We start from the raw sequence: 23,599 nt of genomic DNA, 5'->3' as shown, positions 1-23,599 counted from the left end.
AGAACAATCATACACAAAGGGAAGTAGATCAAGAGATACTGAATAGAATAAATAAAGCAACAAATGTATATTACCAGTTATACCCAATTGTCATCAATAAAAGAGAAGTGGGAAGAAAAACAAAGCTGTAGATTTATAAGACAATACATAAACCAATTATAGAATACGGAGCAGAAAGCTGGACTATGACAGACGGACACAAATCAAAAATACAGGTAGCAGAAATGAAACATTTAAGACAGATTACGGGAAAGACAAAGAGGGATAAAATTAGAAATACAAAACTTAGGGAAAAGTTCGAACAAACACCCCTGAATAGCGAGATGGAAAAGAAACAACTGAAGTGGATAGGACATGTAATTAGAATGGAAGCAAGCAGAATACCCAGAAGAATCTTAAAAGCCAGAACAGAAGGCCGAAGAACAAGGGAACGACAAAGAAAAATGTGGATAAACAATATCGAGCAGGTAGCAAATAAGAAGGGGAAGAATCTAAAAGAAATGAAGACATTAGCTGCAGACAGAGTAAAATACAGACGATGGATTGAGGACCGAACATGCTAAAGCATACAAGAGAAAGATAAAGAAGAGGAGGAAGAAGAAGAAGAAGTGAAAGTTGATCATTAATTTTGACTCTAGTTCTCTGTTTTTGAGGGGAAATGTAAAATCTATTCTATGATTGGTGCTTGGCAAATTCGTTGCTGTCAGTTTATATACCCCCTACATTAAACTATGGTGCTTATGCAAACAATATCAAATGCACTTGTTAGATCAAATAGTAGTGCATATGATTTGTGGTCTAATTTAATCGATATTTATCATATATCCTAATGGTTTGGTATTTTGTGTTATATCCAGGTGTAAGGGTTGCTTGATAGACATATTTAATTGTGACTGCTTTGGAAATATTTGTGCATTATCGGATGACTATTATATTTGCTATTAATTTAGATCTTGTAGAATTGAGAGTAATGAGTCTAGAACTTTCTGATAATGTGTTAATTCTGTCTTGTTTAAGAATAAGCAGTTCTCCATAAAGTCCAAATATATATGTTCTTTTGTTGGACTTATACATTTCCGCTAATTTTGTAGTAAGATTTGAAGTATGATTGTGTGGTGTTAAATTATGTAAAATATTAAATAGAATATCATGGAGGTAGCTTTGGTGCACATCGTCCCAGTGAGAGTGCATTGAAATTTGCGTAGTTTGTATTCCACCTTAAACTGTAAATTCCCGTTTCAAAAACTCTCGGTGCTGAAAGGAAGGCTCAAGTCAACAAACAAACAAGCAAACAAAAGAGTATTTGTTTTTATTTCTTTACTTCTTCTATGTAAGTATTTTCAGTCTTTGTCTATTTAATGTCCTAGGAGACACATGGTGCGGCAAGAATCAGACCAGTTTGAAAATCGTTGTTAAGACGAAATGATTAAATTTATTTGGATGTAACAAGTTGGAATACAAACTAGACATGAAAGTATTAATTTAAATATGAATTTAAATCACCAGACAGAAAACAGTGTTGCACCAAACAGAAAATTATCACAATTTTTTTTCCAGTTCTTGTGTCTGTATGCCACTGAAATATCGCATTCAGGAAGAACTTGCAACAATTCCCCTACGTATGGTGCAATTAATCAGTCTTACGTCCCACAGTTATGCCGGATAGGTATGCCAATCATAGAAAAAAAATTACACCACTAAATTCCCGAGTTCAAGCTAGTTATTTGATGTTTCATACACCCCCCTTCCCATTTAAAAAATTGACTTGAATCCAAAATGGCGGATTTCAAGATGGCGGCCATGAATGACATACACTCCAAAAGATCCGGCCCCTCATCAAAACTCTGTTCCCATAATCACTTTTTACTTTTCCCGTCGATTTTCAAACTTATGCAGATGTCCAAGGACTTTTGACTCACCCTGTATTAGTTCAGTTGTTTACTTTAATGATAATAGAAAAGTGTATTCTTTTGAGTAGAATAAGTTCATATATGAAGCTTAAATACATTGCACTTTTCGTCGATCATAAGTTTTAAATGATGTTCGTAAATTATTAATAAACATAAGATTCAATTTCTGTTTAATAACAATATTATAATAGAATAATTACAATACACATTTATGTCAATAGTGTTGTTAAATACGTTTTTAAGGCAATAGCGTTTTGGTGTGGCTTGTTGAGTCATGGATAACCTATACTGTGCCGCAAGTAGAAAAAGATTACGGAACGTTGTCCTAGCGGATATATGTAGGAATACCCCTCTTTGCGCCTTCCGCCCATGGAGTGCCCTGTTATGTTGTCCCTTATGTCAGAGAACTACCACGGGAGAACTAAATAAATACATAAATAAATAAAAAATAATGGTTATCAGCACAACGCACCCTCCAATCGGAGAAAGAAGAATACTGTTAAGCATGGCCGAAATATCAATAATCAAAGTTCTAAAAGTACGGTACCGGTATTTTCTGTACACAAGTGACTTTCTGTACATTCAGTTCAATTCATAGATGGCCATTTTCCACTGGGCTCGCTCGGGCTCGCGCTCACCTGTCTCAGCTGGGCTCGCACTCACTCGGGCTCGCGCTCATCTGTCTGGACTGAGCTCGCACTCACTCGGGCTCGCGATCACTTCTCTCAACTGGGCTCGCGCTCACTCGCGCTGGCACTCAGTAATCTTATCTGGGCTCGCACTCACTCGGGCTCAGCTCATCTCTCTCGACTGGGCTCGCACTCACTCGGGCTCGCGCTCACATGTCTCAACTGGACTCGCGATCACTTCTCCCAACTGGGCTCGCGCTCGCACTCACTTCTGTCCACTGGGCTTGCACTCACTCGGGCTCGCGCTCACTTGTCTCAACTGGACTCGCGATCACTAGCGCTCGCGATCACTTCTCCCAACTGGGCTCGCTTTCGCACTCACTTCTGTCCACTGGCCTTGCACTCACCCGGTCTCGCGCTCACTTGAGCTCGCGATCACTTCTCCCAACTGGGCTCGCGCTCACTCGGGCTCGCGATCACTTCTCTGAACTGGGCTCGCGATCACTTCTGTTAACTGGGCTCGCGCTCACTCGGGCTCACGCTCAATTATTTCATTGCGGCTCGGGTTCACTCGGGCTCGCGCTCAATTATTGAGCCCGAGCCCGGTTGAGCGCGAGTGCCGAGCTCTCGAGCGTCGGGCTCGCGAATTTGGACACCTATGGTTCAATTCAAATATAGCACAATCTAGACTTCGAAGGATATTCGTCGGATGTCTTAATTTAAAAACTGAAACATACTCATGCGACATTCGTCTTGAGGCGCCTAAACGTCCACGTGATCCAGGAATGAGTTAGGTGTTTCTGAAATGCTTGGTCTCATCTATACTGCGTGGATTTTTTTTTTTTTTAAATTTAGGTCCACATCTCATAGGTAGGTCAGTGTTAGTATTTCATAAGATTGATTATATCACATATTCACCATTTCAACCTCCATCGCTGGTCTAGTGGTTAACGCGTGCGCCTTTAGAACGTGAGTTCCGAATTTGATTCCCGATGGGAGAGCATCGAACAAAATACAGTGGCTGAGATCCAAATTTAAACTATAGATGCTATATAAAGCCTCGCTGAAATACAAATGAAGCAGTTAGCACTCTGTGTAAAACAGTGATAGATATTAATTGTTATTCCTGATCTGTTTTATGGTATTCTAACGCCAGGCTCGTAGCCAGGGAGGAGCTAGAGGGGGCACTTCCCTCTAAATTATTTTTGCTCCCACTAAAACATAATGCTGAAGAAAATTTTCAAACTGACTTTCTTCACTGCCCAACATGTGCTAATGCTATGTCACATTTGAGTCGTTTCGGGGAAAATGCTATTTTAAGTAATAGAAATAAGAAAAACACAAGTTTATGTTATTTACTGCCATCTAATCTCGATTTTTACAATACTTGTCAACAGCAACGTTTCATAAGATATCCAAGAATCCTAAAATTAGTGAAATCACGTTTTTCTTTTTCTCTTTCTTTCTTTCTTTCTTTCTTTTCTTTTTTTCTTTTTTTTACATGTGGCATAGCATTATATTGCCCTAAGCACCTCAATTGTATAGCTTTTATTCATCGAGGCTTTTATTTAATTTTGTATGTTAATGATCAATGTTCTTAATCTTGAATTTGTGTACTGTAATATTGTCAATACAGGATATTATGTATAAAAGAAACTATAGCTGTTACAGATTCTGTAAGTAATAAATAAATATACTATTTTATGGTATTCTTTGATGTCTTTGTCATTGTCCCCTCAGTATTCATTTCTGCCTCCCCCCTTAGAAAACAGGCTGGCTACATGACTGTCTAACGCAAACAGTTTGTAGGAAAGGTGAGCAACGTGAGTTATGTATCTTGCACCATTCTGAAACAAAAATTAACACTGGAATCAACCTCTTTAGTTGCAGTTTCAATTTTACTTAGTCAGCATCAGTACTCCCTTTCAACTCTAAATCTTACACATTTCTGAAGCGTTTACCACTAACGAATACATGCAAATATCTCCAGAGCGAGAATATGTTTATTGTATTATGTAAATTGTGGTAAATAGTGGCAAACGCTCCCGTTTTTGGTGTGATCGGTCCGGGGTTCAATTCAAGGTACGGGCACTAGATCGAAAAAATATATAAAGCTCCTTCAGGCCAGCCATCCTGAACGATTCACACCAGGTAAATGCCGGAGTGATACCTAACCTATAGGTCTCAGGCCGTTTCCTTCCTTCCCCATCCTTTTATCCTTTCCTTTCCCTGAATAGTTTGCTCACCGAGGGACGTCATCCCTCAAACGTCACGGGCTAACATTTGCGCCCTTTCTTTACAGAAAATAATTTGTCTACGTCACTGTGATATTTTAAGTATCATTTTTCCTTATTCCTTTCTTTCTTTTCGTATTTCTCATTTTTTAATCTACTTTTATTTTATGTTCATTTTTGCGGTTGAGAAATTCGAACCGATTGCTTCATAATTATGTGAACACTTTCCAATCTTGAGTATTATAGTGAGTATTTATTCAGTTACTCAATAGATGGCAGGCCGCCTTTTCTCGGTGGTATGTAGTACAATATTTGGTCACAGGATGTCAGAAGTGTCGATAAGAAGATCGTGTAAACAAGGCTTGGCTGCACAGTGCACTTTGCATTCCTTTCGTAGAGCATGTTTATGTCTTTTTTTGTCTGTCTTCGTAATCATGACGTGTAAACACCAGCGGAATTTTACTTCGCAGCAGAGGTTGCATGCTAATAGAGGTTATTAGGAAAATAAAGTAGCAAAAGAGTGTATATGACAAAAATATTTATCATGTCAATTTTTATAATTTGCAGTTGCGATAAAATAGATGTAAATAAAGAGACCTGTAATCGAAAGAGGTATGGGGACACTGTCCCCCTTTGGACTAAAATTATCTCAAATCACACCATACTTGAAACTCATTATGGTACCGATGTAAAGGAAGAGTTTATGCGTGAATTCGAAGCTTGGTAACTCACTATTTCTTTTATTTCTGTAAAAAATCTTACTAATATGTTGTATTGCAGAATTTATTTTAATATGATACAAAACTTGTGTCTTAGGGAGTTCGACATTTTCTCTTGAACTACAGTAGCCAACTCTGTACTGCGTGTTCTTGCTTTCTTGCTTCAAATTTATGATAATACAACAAAAAAAGGGCCGCGGTGGCTCAGTGGTAGAGTCTTCAACTCTGGTGCATGAGGTCTTTCCTTCGATCCCAGCTTGCGCCAAGTGAACTTTGTGGTGGACAAACATCGTGCGCGTGGGTTTTCTCGAAGTTCTCCCGTTTCCCTCCCACTTACTTCATTCCGCCATTTCATTAATTTCTCACTATCACCGTCTTCTTTACCCTAGCCGGCATAATCGTGGGACGTAAAACTTGAAGATTTCATTTTTTTAATACAACAGAAGGGATTTTAAACGTAAACTTACCAATAATTATAGGCCACTCGTAACAGAACCAGAGGGGGCAAGTGGGCTCCCCGGACATGTTATGTTATATTGCAATGCTGGTCAAGCAATATAACAACACCCTTTTCGATATACTAAAAAAAAAAAAAAAAAAAAAAAAAAAAAAAAAAAAAAAAAAAAACTCCCTCCAAATTTCTCTGCATAGGGTTACCCTATGATGACGTACATTAAAAAGAGAGGACATTTTTAGGTTTTATACAATGTCCCAATTATTCAACATTTACAGTGAATATTTAATAAAGCAAGGATTAATGGGGAGTAGAGATTTCAAGATTGGAGGGCAGATCATTAACAAGATCAGGTATGCAGATGACACGGTTATTATAGCTAGAACCGAAGGACTACAGGAGATGATGGACAAAATAGTTCACGCTGAGAAACAATATGGAGTGGATATCAATACTGAAAAATCGAAAATCATGAGAATATCCCTTGGAAACGCACCCTTGCGGGTCAGAGCAGAACAAAGAGAACTTGAAAAGGTCGGTAACTTTAAGTATCTCAGAAGTAGACAAGAGACGCTTACTGCATCAAAGAGATCAGGTCAAGAATTGCCATAGCCAAAGAGGCATTCAACAAGAAGAGATCACTCTTAAGTACAAGGCTTAATATTGGACTATGGAAGAAGTTGGTCTAAATGTTATATATGGAGTGTTGGACTGTATGGTTCAAAGACTTGGACGTTACTGAAGTTAAGGAATAAATATTTAGAGAACTTCGGAATATGGTGTTGATGTTGAAGGAAGATGGAGAAGATAAAATGCACAGAGAGTAACATATGAAGATGTTTTGAAACGGATAGAAGAGAAGAGGATGGATCCTTTCTAGGAAAGTCAGTTGGATTGGACACATCTTGCGAAGAATATCGTAATAGAAGGAAAGATGGAAGGAAAGCGAGGAATAGGAAGAAGAAGAACACAACTGGTAGATGATTTGAAAAATAGAAGAGAATATTGGGTGTTAAAAGAAGAAGCTGAAGATCGAGAAACGCAGCAGACAACCCCTAAACCCATCCATTTATATGCATTAAGGCAAGAAGACACACTTATACACATCAAAGCAACAATTCAATATGGCACATCAAAATATAAACTAGGTGAACTTCTGTGCAGACACCTCATTTTAAAAACAAAAAGTAAGAAAAAGGTAAGAAAAATCATAAGAAATAAAACCTCTTAGATGCAAGCTATTCGTCAATTACTGTGTATAAAAATGTATAAAATAGATTTATTGAAGGTATTTAGCATCTACTTTCTACTGGCAGTATGTTTTAATAATTAAAAAACCAGAGACGGTATCACCATCATCACCGAAAAACCAGAGGCGGTATGGCATACCACCGCATACCGTCTCACTTCGACCACTGGTCCCAGGTCCAAACCTTTCAAGAAATAACAGAAAACTATCAGGCCCTCTTCCTCACTTAGGGAGAGGGACCGAAATTTTTTTGTGGGGGAGTAGGCTAATTAAGTGCACCTCACAGTCTTGACGGTTTATTTTTCCGAATATATATTTATCTAAACAAACAACTGAAAGGAGGGCTTAAAAGAGTCACAAGGGGCTCAGCTACGAGTCTAATAAAATTCAATGAGTGAACTCCTTTGTAGTTATGTGCATAGCGTACGCGCCTTTTTTTTAATGGGAGACCTGGGTTCGATTCCCGGAGGGAGTTCATGTGGTTTTAATCCTATGTAAAGCTGTACATCCACGTCTCATATCTTCACTGCTGAACGAGATGTTAAACTCAAATCTAATTCTATGGCCCCGCATAGAGTAGTCAATTACGCTCTCGATTTTGGTATGAGCGGTCCCGGGTCAGATTCCCGGTGGGTACACACGGTCGAAAAAAATGTAAAAGCTTTCACAGGGCAACCATCCTGAGCGAAGGTTTCCTCATTCATACCAGACAAATGCCGGGATGGTTCCTAACATACAGCTTCCAGGCCGTTTTCTCCCTTTCTCAATCCTATGTTCCTTCCCTTTCTTCGGATAGTGTGATCGCGGTGGGACGTCATCCTTCATATGTGACGGGCTAACATGGTCGTAGATGTTGAAAGCCCAGAAATCTAATTCTTAATGACATCTAATCCAATCCAATGTCGATCCCACGTTAAACCGGGAGGGGGGGGGCAATCGCCCCCCCCAAGAAGAGGAAACTTTATATATATATATATATATATAAATAAAATATAGTTTATTTTTGACGCTCTTAAAAGTAGCTCCAAGTAGTAGTATTACAACCCACCGTCCGCCCAGAAGCCCGTCCTGGATCCGCCCCTGCGTTAAACTATAGGTCAACGTCTTATATAGCCTCGCTACTGAACGGGATACTAAACTCAAAATCATGTCAAATCTAACTTAATGGTTAACAATACGAAATGCTTGGTAGAAACTGCAGAAGACTTATCCTAATTATTTAGCTGTGTGCTCAGACGAATGCTAAGGGGTCAGATCATACCCAAAATTCTCAAGTCAATTGAAGTCTTTCTAATGAAGTTGTGTCTTCCTACTAAAGTTTAGACTACAATTCATTCCCCGTTCTCCCTTAAAAAGCTTTTAAACAGGTTATTCATTTTACCACCATGCTTGAAATTTGCAAACTAAAATTGGAAGTTGGGATCACAGAGTCCCCACGTTTTCATGTAGTTGGCAACCCTGCCTAAATAGAAGGCGGGCCGGGGAATCCCTTTGATGCCATTGTAATATAATAGGTAACGTAAATATTCTTTTGGTAATTGTGCAGCGTGAACTCCTTTGATTTAAGAACTATAAACCTACTCTTTCGTGAGCAGTTATTGTTTACAATCCTTTTTTTTTTTTTTTTTAACCTATAGGCTAGGTTTGGTACGCGTGATTTACATTATAATTCAAAGAAACTGAAGCGTAAGCCCAATTTCGAATGTATCAACATACTATATATAACAGTACAGAACGTCTAAAAATTAAGTAATGAATGATTCAGTAAATAATTTTGGATGAAATCACTTAGATATTTTTCTTTTATATGTAAATAATCATAGTTCTTTGTAGCAATTTGGCTCAATATGTAACATGTGTCCGTCAACAAAGTGCCGCAAAACAAAAATAACTTCTCTTTGTTGTAAATTAGCAACAAAAAGAATACTATAATGTTTTTTTCTTACTTTTTATCGAGTAAAATATTTATTAAAATTTAAAAGAAAGAATTAAATAAATACGATACCTCATTAAGCAATAATTTTAAAACAGTCAAACAGAAGCTGAAAATAATTTGTTTTGCATCACTGGATGTATTTCAAATGCTTGTGTCATTTGGGGCAGTATTACAAGTTGCATTGCTCATTTATCTTCCGTATCACGCGCAAGACAAAAACATTTTAGTTACATGAACGCACCTTTGGCTTCAATTTCTAGCCTTGTCACACTCGAAGTCCTTACTACTAATATGAAGAACTTACCCAATGATAATGCATCATGAAACTATAGAAGCCAATCAAATTAAGCGTACCAAATTTACTTTTGTGAAGCTAAGTACCCGCCAAAAGGTTATATGACGTAATCAAACCCGAGGTGTATGTTTAGGAGAACAAAGATACAGTGAATATATACTGTATGTTTATTTTTAAACAGTCTTACAGCCAAAGTGTCATTAGTGGTGTGTTTTTCTTTGAACGTTCGTAGTTTTTCGCGCTAAATATTCTTGTAATGGGCAAAAGAGATTGGATTCCAAATTCTCCTGCGTGAATTGGCCTACGTTGCTGTCTGGATGCGCGGCAGCCATCTTGTCAGAAGTGGTAATCTTTGTTCAATTGGTGATCTCCAGTGTTTGTGTTATGATTTTGTATCACAGAAGAAAAGTGTGAAGTGGTGGGGTATTTTGAAGGGTGTGTGAACAAAGAACAGTTCCAAAACAGTCATTGTTAAGGTATTATAATCATACTTAACTATTTTTAAAGTAGTAAAATACGAATTGAATATCTTTGCACGCGTGCCGAAGGAAATTGGGTAGCAAAGCAACTGCTATCCGTTCATTTTTTCATGTGTTGTTTCACGTTGTATATTTGTTGAGTTTTGTGTATAATTTTATTATGTAGTTTATACTTCGTTTTTCAACAATAGAAGGAGAAACAATAAAAGTATTAGGTATGAGAGTGATTGGTTGCTGAAATAATAATCATAATCGGGCGACGTTCCGCCCAAGATGGCGGACTAAAACGGAGAAGTGTGGAAGCATTTATATAATTTTTAAAATGGCCTTAGTTTTTACGCTGTACTTCTTTCCAAGTAGTTATGACCGGTTTAAATAAGCTTATGCGATTCCAATTCTTAACAATTGTGCTACATAGTTGCTGTAGGTGATTAAGAATATACGTTTAATGTACGAAGTATTTCAGTGACAATACGGCGCAGTAGGTTTGTAGTATCGGCATGCGAGGAGTACAGCTTTCGTCCCGCATCGGGCGGAGGGAGAGCAGCCAGTCCCCGGCTCGCGAGTTCACAGCCTCGGCCTTGTACTAATGTTGAGATCATTTAACTGTAGCTTATGCGGTAGGGTCATTTCTGTTACGATGATAGTTATTTAAGCAATCGTGAAGTATACATTGTTCGACTAATATTGCGATATATCTATTTCGGTATTTGCTTAACATTATTCGTGCCAGGTTTCAAGCTTTTGGAACATATGTTTTAATGTGAGGATCGTATTATTATATGTGGGATGTTGATGTAGGTTGGTTTTTTGTTCGCAGGTGGCGAAGGTGTGAAAGTGAAGGCAGTAAGGAACGAACGGCCAGGAGGCGGGAGTCTTCCAGTGATTTCCGCCCGGTGCCGGTACAAAACAGTGTGAAACAACATGTGAGCGCTCGAGTGTTGTGATAATCTAGTGTTACATAGACAAGTGTTTTTGTCTCCATCTGGCCACATAGGCCAATATAAACATGAAAGATCATGATAACAGTGGTTCTATGAGCCATGGGACATGGCTTAAGTGGATTCTTGATGCAATTCATAAAATTCGGCATCAAAAGCAGAGACCATCTCTGGAACGGATATGTCATGCAATTCGACAGACACACCATTGCCGCGAGGATGTGATTATTGAACATTTGGAACACGCTGTGCGGGATGGGGCCATTCTCAAAGTTTATAATAAGGGCCAATGTTCGTATAAAGACCCTGGGGTGATAAGCAGACAGCTGAAAGTGACGAAGGGCACTGATCTATCGAAAGTGATCGTGAAGGCTATTCGTGAACTTAGTGAGAGGGATGGGTCAACGTTGAAAAATATTGAAAAGTACGTTCGACAGTCTCATGCGTTAGAGTTAAGTTCCGAAGTTGACTTCTCATCATTGTTAAGACTTTCTGTAAAGCGCGCAGTGGCGAAGGAGCAAATAGTGCAAGATGGACGATTGTTTCGCCTTGCACCAAGACCGACCCCTGCACCTCCAACATCATCTCCTGCCTCGCCGTTGTCTACGTCATCGTCGTCTTCATCCTCTTCGTCCTCATCGTCATCGTCGTCGTCGTCATCATCACCCCCGTCGTCTCCCCCTCCGCCCCCACCTCCCCCGCCTCCTCCTCCCCCTCCGCCCCCACCACCACCCCCTCCTCCACCACCTCCTCCATCACAACCCTCGCCATCATCATCATCGACGAAGAAATCGGCGGGAAACAGAGGGTCAAACAGCCGGAAACATGTCTACTCACATGTTCAGAAGCATCATCCAAAGGTAAGGTCTTTTGATAAAATGGTGTGCATTGTTTGAATGTTGTGTATTCATGTGTGTATATGTTTGTTGTACTATTAGTTCGAAAGAATATTTTTCAAGTCGAAATCACACTGTAGCGGATGCTAACGTAATTCATTCCTGTCATTTTTCAAACATTTAGCAGGTAAAGGGACTACCAGCTGCGGCGTGTTTTCTACTACTGAATTATTTCGAGATTGTAATATTTTTCTGTAAATTTTTAAATATTTATGAAATAGTAGAAATGAGCGTGCAACCTTGGAAACTAAGAAATTCGAATTTTGTATTGAACATAGTATTGTACTGTACAATATCTCCACAAAGATTGATATATTTAGTCATGTGATAAACGTGTTGATGAAGAGGATGTCAATAATGGGGCCAGAAACCGTTTTTTCATCTTGTTTGAGGAATGGTATATGCCTTTATTATTAAATGAAGAGATCGATCAGCTGATCAAGTTGACAGGGCGAGTGGGAGAAACGTAATAGCTAATTCTTCATTTCCTGTCATTAATTATTGATTTTTAAAAGTTTGGTATTTACACATCTCGTTAAGTAGCTTTTGTTTTTCTTTTCTCTCTCTTTTTTTTTTTCTTTAAGTTTCTGGGAGAAATTGCATTGAAATCGCTGCTGTGGGGAATCCCCTTTTCACTTTTTTCGTAGGGGAGGGGATGGACGTGCTGTCATTTGATAGTCATTTCATTTGAAATAATTTTCGCGAAGTTTTATTCTTTGGTAGTAATATAAATAAATAGTATCCTAGAACTTGCTAGACTAACTGACTGGCATACTGTTTATTAGTGAGAAACTTGAACGAATTCATAACGTGCTGACGTATTTCTCAGCTGTTAATGGAAGGACTTCTTATCACTGTTTTCTGTGGTACTTCCGAAGTCACTCGTTAGAATTTTAACATTCATTGTACGAATAACAGACAAAAGCAAAAGAGACTGACAGGAATTTGATGCCGTGATTTATGACTTTCTCAAACATGATTAAGGTATTGGACATATGCCTCTGTTAATGTCTGCAGTAAAGCAAGAAAACCAAGATTATTTTATATTATTTTATTGGTAATAGTACGAAAGTAAACGTTTATCAAATTGAGAGCAAAGTATAGAATTTTTTAAAAAGTCGTACCACTTCAGATGCATCCTCTGTGGAAAGCAGCACAGCCTTGTGCAATTTAAAAAATGGTATTAAATTAAATATGAACATTTTGATTTCGGTACAGGAATATCTTGTAAACAGGTTTATAATAAATGATTGGAAGGTTTCTTTAATGCTACTAATGCAGCCAAGTAGTGTGGTTCATATCCAGTCACTAGGCTCCTGTGTGTAGAACATGGAAATGTATCATCTGTTTGTGTGTAAGTTCAGTGTTGGTTTACAATTTTTAAATTTTTGTTTTATTTATCTTCAGTAACAGTATTTCGATGTGTCATGTCATGTCAAAGGCATTATTACCATCATTATTCTTTTCAGATACCTTAACTTATTATCCAGGATAAACGGTGTTGTGTGGTGTTTACACATATAAACTATGCTATACAACAATATTTACTGATAGATGCTGTAAATACATAATTTAAATGGCTCGTTCTTACCTTTTGTTTCAAGCTATTGAATTCACTGAAGAGTTCGTGTGCTTTGCCACTTTCTTCAGAACATTTTAAAATTGCTAAACTGCATACCTTGTTGGATTTCTCGTCTCTGAAATTATCCTAGATGGAAAATTTAGTAAAACTTTAAACTTTGGAAACTATAGGAACAGTGTTTTTCTTTTATGGAAACTCGTGACAGATTGTTCTATTTTTTCTAGTATAGTTCCACAAGGGAAAGGAACCCAATAGTGTGTCTAGTTCAACAATTTTAAGGTGTTCTGAAGAAAGTGGCAGAGCACACTGAAACCCTTAAGTCAATTCCTTAGAACGGAAGAACGTACTATGTTAATTTAACATTCTTTTTCAGCCTTAGAATTTAGGTTCTTGTATGGCTCCGCCCCTTGTGTTCAGTTTCAAGTATTACTGATGATTTTTTTTTTTCGGAACTTAGTTTTACTATACGTAAGTGAAATGATTGTTTTTCAAATATCTTAAAATACACTTAAGTGATTGATTTTTAGACATTATATATACTAAATAGAGGCACTTTGTGCTAATGTTTTAGAATCTTCACTATATTTGTTTTGAACGTTCTTGTACGTACCGTTTCGTGTGATTTCTGTATGCGCAGCGAGTAACTATTTCAGCTATGTCGTAATTTATCCATTCATAGTGTTTTAAATTTTCCCAACCTGGGATATGCAAGGAATAATTAGTAATTCTAGGAAGGACAGTTTTAACGTTTGTTTACAGTGTGAACAATGGATAACCATAAGGATTAGATTGAGTGTTGTAGTCCAGTGATAGAGCGGTCATTTCCTGTGCGAAGGATCCCTGATTCAATCATCCGATATGAGTGTGATGGACATCGTTTGGTTTCTTCTTATATTTTCATTCCAACAATTCTTTTATAATAATTCACTTTTATTAACTACCTTTCACGTTTAGCCTACAATGGATACTGATGCGACGTAAAATTAAAATTTCATTTCATTTTCACAATGTAAATAGCAGGTGGTGGCAGTAGCTCCATTTCCAAACACCGTTCCATGTTTTTTCGCTTTTGGTGCCAGCAGTCCCAGATCCGATTCCTGGTTGGAACAGTCGGTCGAAAAAGGGTAGAAGTTTTTTTTTTTCTGGGCAGCCATGCTGAATGACGTTTTCCTCGTTCTTTTCCGGTCAAATACTGGGATGATACCGTAATGGTCTCGGGCCACTTCCTTCCTTCCCAATTTTCCGGGTAGTGTGATTGCAGAGGAACATGAACACTCATGCGTGATGGGCTTGCATGACCATAGGTGCCGAAAGTCCAGAAATTGGATTGCTAATCTAGTTCATGTTTTTAAAACCTACAGATTTTTCCCCTTTGAGTGAAAGAATTAGTATTAGGTGAAAAGTAATTGGTAAAAGCTACAAAAGATAGGAATAGTGGGAACCGCCGATTTAGGTAGACAGCTCTTAATTCTTTTTATTTATTTATTTATTTATTTTTTGTAGTATTGTGCGAAAACATATTTTACCGATGGGTTAGCTGGTGCCCGAATTCAGATACCCCGATGCAAAACAGTAACTCAGTTGGTAGAGAAAGTGCTCTGCAGTAGGGAGATAGAAATTTGAATTCCCTCCATCCAGCAGCTACATTTTATATAATTTTTATTTATTTTATAAGTGTACATTTGAATGAATTGAATGCAAGAACTATTTTTCACTATCGAGTTCAAAAATGTCATCTTACCACTGTTTTAACCTTAGAAAGAAATTGAAGCATTGCACTTTTGAATGATGATTTCGACATTTTCCACTGCATTTGAAATAACTTAATTATCTTGCGTTTGTGTTTAATATTATTTTTGAAATGCTAAATAGAAATAGTACCATCTTGTACTGTCATTTGATTCGGAAAATGATTGATGATGGGAAAGAAGAAACTCCATTTGTTGTTTTAGTTTTTGTGTTCCATGATTCTGGTCTGTAGGCTAAAGATGTTGAAGAAATGAATGAACTAGATTCGAATCCGCGACAGATGTCTTATAATTGAGAGGATAATACCTTAAATTTCTAGACGATGCTAGCTGTGTCGTGGAAGACCCGGGTTTGATTCCCGGTGGGAGCTCATGTGGTTCTGATCCCACGTTAAACTGTAGGTCCGCGTCTCATATTATATCGTTGTTGAACGGGACGCTTAACTCAGCTTCAACCTGGACCGCGGTGGCTCAGTGGTAGAGCGTTTACCTCTGGTGCGTGGGGTCCGTGGTTCGATCTCAGCTCTCGCCAAGTGGACTTTATGGACACAGTGTGCGTGGGTTCTTCTCGGGGTTCTCCTTTAGCCTGCACCGCTTAACCGTGGGATGTAAAACTGAAATATTTATTTTTTGAATTAATGCTACTCGTGAAATATGTCTTTGTATAATATATCTAAATATGGAACTGTACGTGATAGTAACGTTTGGGCTTTTTGACCAGACGCATATTGGTCAGAGGAGGGCCAGTCATCTGAGTGCATTGACTGTGTGACTCAGGCACAATGTTGGAAAAGCCTTTGTCGAAGGAATATGTGGTACGAGGCTTCGTTGCAGACTGAAGTTCGGGTTGTCTGTCTTTGGTCAATATACCGTTAGTCCAGCTCCTCTGTATTGTGTAAGGGTCATCCTGTGTATTGTCTGAATTCAACTTTCATGTTTTTTAAGTCATTCGCCTGTTCTTGGAATGCACTGAATTTTGTTGCAGTGTTCGGTGAATTCATTCGTACACAATCCCGTGATGGACACATTGTGTATGCGTGTAAGCTTAAAGCTCTCCACAGTATACGAAGCTGTTCAGATTGCATGCGATACTGAAATTAAATTTATGTCTTACTGTTACGTCCTGTAGCCTAAGCAGACACATGATTAATGAAAGAATTAGTGCATGAGAATGTGGGAGGAGATTGGAGTATTCCCATATACACGATTTGTCCCCACAAACTTATATAGCCTAGGATCGAACCAGGGACCCCTTTCACCGAAGGTTAGCACTCTTACTACTGAATCGCCATGCTTGCAGAGCTATACTGTTGGCGGAGTTTGAGCAGAATAAAACTTTACGTACAGAAGTAGTTAAATGATGGGATAGTGGATATTGATCCCGGGACGTACTCATTATTATCCAAGGCTGCTGTTGGTGTTCATAGGTAAAATTTCACAGAGTAAAGTGAAAAGAGATGATGCCCAGCGTACTTGGTTTGTGCTCATATCAAGTTCCGGATGCTTGTAGGTATTCGAATGAAAGTAAAAGGGGGCGTGGCGTTTAGCGACCGACACTTGAATTGCCGCGTGTGATCACTTAACTAACTGCGTCCTGGATTCCACATTTTGTTGTAAGGCCTATCTTTTTTTCTCCTGCTTATTTTGTAGGAGGTTTTGCAGGATGATTATCACTCGATTCTGCAAAAAACTACAATTCAGCTATTTGCTGCTGGTTTGGACTTTTTTTTTTTTTAATATCATAACGACCTATGGCGCAAGAATATATAAACGGGTAGGGGCTCGGTAGCTGAGCGGTAGAACGCTCATCTCTTTCGTTAGGGGTCCTTGGTTCATTCCCAGCCTGTAAAATTTGTGGTGCAGTTGAACTTTTTCGTTGCTATATGGTTAACATATTCACTTTAGCCTCTGGAAACCCGGAGTGTATTTAGTTTAATCCCACGTAAAGCGAAGGTGAAAGTATAATTTAATCTTTGTTTTGAACGGACTCTGAACTTAATGTTGTGACTATAATACATCCTGCCAGTTCCTCATGAAACAAGGAGAACTGAGAAGGTCGATGCGTGGAAAGGATAAACTAATCAGCTGTTGCCAGGGGGACAGTGAGAATCATTTTAAGAAACTGGTAAGGATGTTAAAAATTTCACTTTTTTATACATGGGGACACCGTGGCTTAGTGGGAGAGCGCTTACCTCTGGTGCGTGGGGTCTTGGTTCGATACCCGACCAAGTATGTTTGTAGTGGACAACATCGTGTTTGTGGGTTTTCTGGGGCACTACATCCGGTTTTTTATTGCAGCAATTCTTCCATCATCGTCTCCCTTAGTCTCAAGGGTATAGTCGTGGGACTTTTCCCCTTTTTTATACGATTCTTTTGATGTTTTTTTTTTTCGTCTTAAAAACAGTCAGTAGTTAAATGCTATTTCAAGCTCAAATGGAACTAATTTGAATGTAACTGTCTTTCACTACAGGGTATCTACTGATACTGGAAATACTGGAATTTAATTTTTATACTGGAAATACTCGAAATATTCTGAAATTTTGATCAACATGCTGGAAAAATCATGAAACTAGTAATTTGTCAACAATACTTTTTTGTAATTGTTTTAATAGTCTTAGAAACAATTTTGTAGCGATTGAACAATTTTGTAGCCATTGAGATTGTAGATTTTTCCAAAACAAGAGTTGTATTCATTTTATAATTAGACATCTAAAACCATGGGTGGAGTGGAGGGCTGTGAGGGGAGTTGGGAGGCCCTTTAAAAGTGCTTAAAAAATCATTGTATTTCAAGAGTCAAGGTTAACTAAATTTATTAAAAATAAAATATTCTTTTGTTGGTAAAGCAGTTACAAACCTGAAATCAAGGGTGTGATTATTCCTAAAGAACTTTAAAAAAATCATTGTATTAGTTACAGGAATTTTGCCGATAGTTATACTGAATATACTGGAATTTTGAAAATGAAACTCAGTGGACATCCTGCACTAGAAAAACATACCTCCTGGTTCATATTTAGCAGGAGATCAAGTTTCAGTTTCGGTTCAAGTTTCAGAGATCAAGTACAATCAAGTTTTGATTTCGTTTGTAAGCTTCTAAATGAACTGCTCATCGTATGTTCCTTTGAGGGAAGTTCATTCAAATATTGTGGATCAACCAATACAAGTTAGTTATGCTGTATTATAACTGTACACGAACTCTTTTCAGTGTTATAAAATGTCTCCAGAATATTGTGCGGTAGTTTCCTGAAAGCTTCAATCGTTTCTCACGTCATCTGTTGGAGATTCGTTTGTTAAAATCATATTTCAAACATAGCATGTTGACTTATGAATGATGATAATCTGAAGAGTTAATTTCACTATGGGTCTGTGTTAGCGTTGCAGAAATAATGTTCGGTGACGGAAGTGGGAGGAAACGGGAGAACCCCAAGAAAACTCACGCACATTGTATTTTTCCACCACACAGCCCATTTGGAGGGAACTGGTATCGAACCAGGACCCCAGTGCCTGAGATGAATGCTTACCACGGAACCACCGCCGCTCTTACACTTTGATTGAAATGCTTGTCCTAAGCGGGGAAGAGCTCCTTCGTGGCTAAGCGGTTAGCGTACGCGCCTTTGGCGTAGGAGACCCGGGTTCGATTCCCGGCGGGAACTCATGTTTGGATTTCACGTAGGGCCCATCTTGCTGAAAGGGACGTTAAACTCAAAATCAACTCAGTTAAGCGGGGAATGGAGTTCACTTGCACTTTCCGCATTTTTCTCCGTGCGCAGAACTTTTTTTTTTTTTTTTTTTCAGCTAGTTTGCTTCAAATCTGTATTCGTTGTTTTCCTCGTAGTTATGTATATAATGTTCATGTATTCTAATTTATTGCTGATACGGAAAATTATAAGAAGTCTTCATGACGACTTACAATCAGTGTTATAGCTCCATGTTGGGTACGTGTGTGTTCTAGAGACTGTTTGTCTCATTATACGTAGCTGTAACGTTGAAGATATAATGAATGAATGAATGAATCAATGAAGATATAATTGGACGTGTTAATAAATAAACCGAGAGGGAGGTGAACTTAGGGTAACATGTAGCAAATTTGCGACTTGAAATCAAAATATTGATCCGAGACAGAGTATTGATCTTAAGAGTTCTGCTGTGTGGTGAAATGACAAGAGTTGGTATGGTATGTAGTGTAAACTGAAATTAAAAAAATTTAAAAACACACATTTTTCAAAATTGACGGGAGTCCTTTTTAGCGCTAATTATACAAACTGCTAAAATTCAGAGAGAGAAAAAAGTTGTATAAATGAATATCAAGCATACAGCATGCCTAAATTTTTACCATTGATTTCTGTTGTAGCCAAAAAGCATAACAGTAGCACGTGTGACTGGAATGTTAGCGTGGGTGTTGTGTTTTCCAGCGCACGCTTTGGGAAACGCCGAGTTCACAATGGCAGATGTTTTTTTTTTTTTCTCCTTCCTTTCAAAATACGATACATGTTGACACGATCGTTCATGCTCCGTTAAATTTAAGTGAAATACGTTTTAGCTGATCATGTGAGCATTTGGAAAAGACTTAACGTTTTAGAAAGCCGTCAGTTAGAAGGAAATAAGGATTTTTTATCGTAACCTTTACTATGCTCTTGGATGATATAGATAAACGATGTTTAGGGGGGGGGGGGGGTCATATGAAAGAGTGACAGGAAATGGATAACTCCGGAAAATCAGGAACAAAGTGTTGTCCACTACTAACTTCAGTAGTCTGGGATCGAACTATTATGCGGTTAAAGAAGGATGACGCTTTAAACAAGACGAACAGTTGGGTTCATCAATGAATGCAGTTTTCTTTCACACTATTTCTAGGCAACTAAGGGTCACTGGCCGCGCTGTTGCCAATGTTGAACATTGAATCTTCTGTTAAATGTTCCAAGTAGGAAATCAGCCTGCCATAATTATTACAGTTATATAATTTAGAATTGTTAAACGTTCTAAGATTTCGCCAGACCTGTTGTTTTTGGTGTTAAAGAGAGCTTTTGTCAACAACGCATCACGTGTTCTGTCCAGCTGTCAAACTCCAGCTTTCTTTAAGTGCATAGTAGATCCCTCTGCCTCCTCAGGTGTGAGCGCTCAATTGTTGAACCGAACAAAACATTTAGACAGTAATATCGTATAATTTCAGGATACATGTAGTGGTACCGATGTAGCTTACCCGTTCTCTGTTGATTGTTTTGGATTTAATGCTAAATTCTGCATACTTTCTTTTACGTCACAGTTAATTATAATGAACTTGTATGAGAGTACTGGATTTACAGTAAGTGGGCATTTGTTTGAAGTATTCTCTATTCTCTGTCGAGTTTAGGGCTCCTGTTCGTGTGTTCTGACCTGTATCCACGTCTTGGCATCCAGCGTATTTGACAGTTTCTCATCTCACTGTAGGATTCCTCCCAGCTTATTACGTATTATTTCATCAACGGTTAATACAGCTCTAGTGCCTTTAACGTATCATTTTTTAGACACTATGTGCCAAAGATGTAACCCGACTTGATTCATGAGGCTTACTACGAATGTGTTTCTATATATCGTTGATATATATATAATATGGTGCCCAGGAAGAAGGGACATTGATTTTAATCTCAACGGTTTGAGAGTAGTGCTGTCGAATTTTTGTGACGTTTTCGGTTTTTGAGAAAACCGGTTTTCAAAATCGAAACCGCAAAGGCGGATTTCAAAATGGAAACCGCAAAAGCTTTTTTCGAAAGCGAAAGCCGCGCGAAACCGTGTTTGTGGTGTTATAAGCGAAACCATGTTTGTTCTTTTCAAAGCAGAAACAATGTTTGCTGTTTTTAATTACACCTTTTAACAATTGTGAAAGCATCTATCAATCGAGACAATTGTATTGATTTATGTGTGTGTTTTAACTTTGTTTTTTTTATTTGCTCCAAGATTATTATTGTAATATGTGCAGCAGTGTGCGAAAGAGAGAGTTCGGTGGTTGTACAGTCCGCAACAAAAAACTTGCAACATGAGCATATAAGTTTACTGTGAAGCTGCGCCTAATAGCCCAGGGAATCAGCATAACGTCTAAGTGGCACGAATCACGCCATAAGAAACCTCGGCGTCCTCCCCTGCACACTCATTTTGGAGCAAAAGACTTCGTCGTTTCACAATAAACTTACATGCTCATGTTGCAGATTTTTTGCTGCGGACTGTACAAGTCACAGCTAAATTAGGGTTGCCGGATTTTAAAATCAGGAAAGTGTGTGTGGGGGGGGGGATCTAAACCGTAAGTAGGCCTACTGATGTGAACTTGTGTATTACAAATACTGACCTGGGATCCTTCGCACTTTTTTTAAAAAAAATATTTCTTGTGATCACACTTCCAATGGACTTTTTCGGCTGCAGGGAAACAAACTGAACCTCACCTGATTTTCATATATTTTGTAAATTAGACCACGAGGAACACGAATCTGAAGGTATTTTGACATTTCGAATTTCGGAACTTGCTATATTCGAAAATAAAGTGACCACGAAGCAAAAAGGATTCCATTTGATTTTTATATATTTTGTAAACTAGAATAAAATGAGCAATAATCTGAAGGAATTTTGACATTCCGACTCTAGATACTAGTACTTATACAGTAGTTTTATATAGTATGTATAAGAGTAACGAAGAAAGTTCTGTCGCTTTTTGACCTATCACCTTAGAGCATCGATATGTCACCTAAGACGTACCTGGAAGATCAAAAATAGTACACATCAGTATCAACGATCTCCTGCCAACGTTCGGGATGGGCATGGATTCCTTCTTGGTAGAACTTGTTGTTCCTTGAAGCGAAGAAGGTGTCAAGTGCATTTTGCACCTCTGCTAGGGATTTAAACTGGAGTCCTCTAAGGTGTGTCCAAGGAATGGAACAGGTGGTAATCGGATGGTGCAATATCCGGAGGTTATGGTGGATGCAATAGTGTTTCCCATCCAAGGCGTAGGATGGTGTCCCGGGCCATTCTAGTCATGTGGGCTTTAGCGTTGTCCCCTAACGGGAGAACCCCTTAGCTATTGAGAAGTGCTGGCTCCAGTGTTTTGAGTTTTTCTTGAACACGGCTCAACTGCTAACAGTAGACAGTTGCATTGATGCCGGTAGCAGTTCCCAATTCACGATGTCGCGAGCAGTCCACCAAACACACAGGAGGACTTTCTGCTGCATTATTGGTGGAACCGGTTCATGGGATTTTAACCAATGATGATGGCGCCATGTAGCTTCGTACAGGACCCGCTTCTAATCACATGTCAGCATCCTGTCCAGAAATGGCTCCTTCCACAGACGAGACAGCAAAGAAACACAGGTGTCTGCTCGTGTAGCCATCTGGCCCGGAGTCAAATTATGTGGGACCCATCGACCCAACTTGTAGTGCTTTCCAAGTGGATGGAGGTGGTGCCGAATGGTTTCTCCACTCACATTGAATGTTAGCCCCAGTTCCTCATATGTCTGGCCACTGTTCGCCTCAATTGCTACATGCAGATCTTCATTTTGTACATTTGTTGGTCTTCCGGCACGTGGTGCGTCTTTCGTGAGTGTTTCGTCACCGTTCTTAAACTTGCTAAACCACCCTTGCACTGTGCGTAATCACGACACCCTCACGAAAGGCCTGAGATATGTTCCGCCCCGCTGCAGAGGCGTTTGACCCAAATTTGAACTCGCGCAGCATACACGCCCTTATGACGCGCTCTGTGGAGGTTCCATATTCAATCTGTCCTTACACAAGTTCACGTTGTAACTGAACTGCCACAACCAGGTAGAATGTTGGATATACCCACACCAACAAATGACCTTCGCCTTATCTCCATTTGAATTCAACTCACGGTGTGAGGGCCAATTGAACACAGACCTCCACAAATTGGCTTGACGAAAAAAGTTTTAGCCTAAAATGTGCGGCAACCAGTTAATCAAGAAGTGAAGTGGGTTGCAAATAGCCAAGACGTTTTGAATGTCTTTGTAGTAATTTTTCCCCAAATGGTTTGACACTGTTCGGTGACGGTTGTTAAGGTCATTGGCGATGTCATCACTGCTTAAATGAAGATCTCGCTCAGCTTTTGCCAGAATATCATACACTTAGCCTGTGATTGGTTACTCATTCCGATTACGAAATTTCCCGAACGAAAGAATGTGAACCACCGTTTAGCCATTGCTTTTGATAATGAAGTAAATCATTCACTCTTTAGTCTACTTCTGCAAGGATTATAATTTTTAATCTCACTTTTATCTTTCCACTGCTTCCCATTTCAAGAAGGGAAAGTAGGATGAAAATGCTGTGGAGTGTCCAGGCTACAGGGGTTTAAATGCATAGAAACAAATAGGAGTTCCTCCGAGTCCGAAAATAATAATAATAATCATATCCAAATAAAAAGATGTACAGGTTGAGAGGTTATTACTGTGTTTATATCAAATGGACGAATCATTTCATGAATGGGCCTCCGTGTGGCGTAGTCGCTAACGCTTTCGCCTTCGGTGCGAGAGGTCCCGGGTTCGATTTCCGGTGGGAG

General features: G+C 38.8%; 1 protein-coding gene across 4 annotated transcripts in view; it reads left to right on the top strand.

Moving 5' to 3' along the window:
- The first annotated feature begins 9,617 nt into the window (after positions 1 to 9,617).
- Positions 9,618 to 23,599, top strand: part of enok (histone acetyltransferase enoki mushroom) — a 129,533-nt gene continuing 115,551 nt past the window's right edge. For 3 of the 4 annotated variants that reach the window (XM_081760497.1, XM_081760498.1, XM_081760495.1), the window contains exons 1-2: positions 9,635 to 9,902; positions 10,726 to 11,706. In XM_081760497.1, the coding sequence (XP_081616623.1) occupies positions 10,915 to 11,706 (792 nt within the window). In that variant the 5' untranslated portion in view covers positions 9,635 to 9,902; positions 10,726 to 10,914. Of the gene's footprint in view, positions 9,903 to 10,725; positions 11,707 to 23,599 lie in introns of all 4 variants that reach the window. The other variant, XM_081760496.1, reaches the window with a different exon arrangement.

The sequence above is a fragment of the Thermobia domestica genome, chromosome 5 (assembly GCF_964235325.1).
Source record: "Thermobia domestica chromosome 5, izTheDome1.hap1.1, whole genome shotgun sequence".
In the NCBI taxonomy this organism is placed as follows: Eukaryota; Metazoa; Arthropoda; class Insecta; order Zygentoma; family Lepismatidae; genus Thermobia; species Thermobia domestica.
This window is presented reverse-complemented; position numbering and strand designations above follow the sequence as displayed.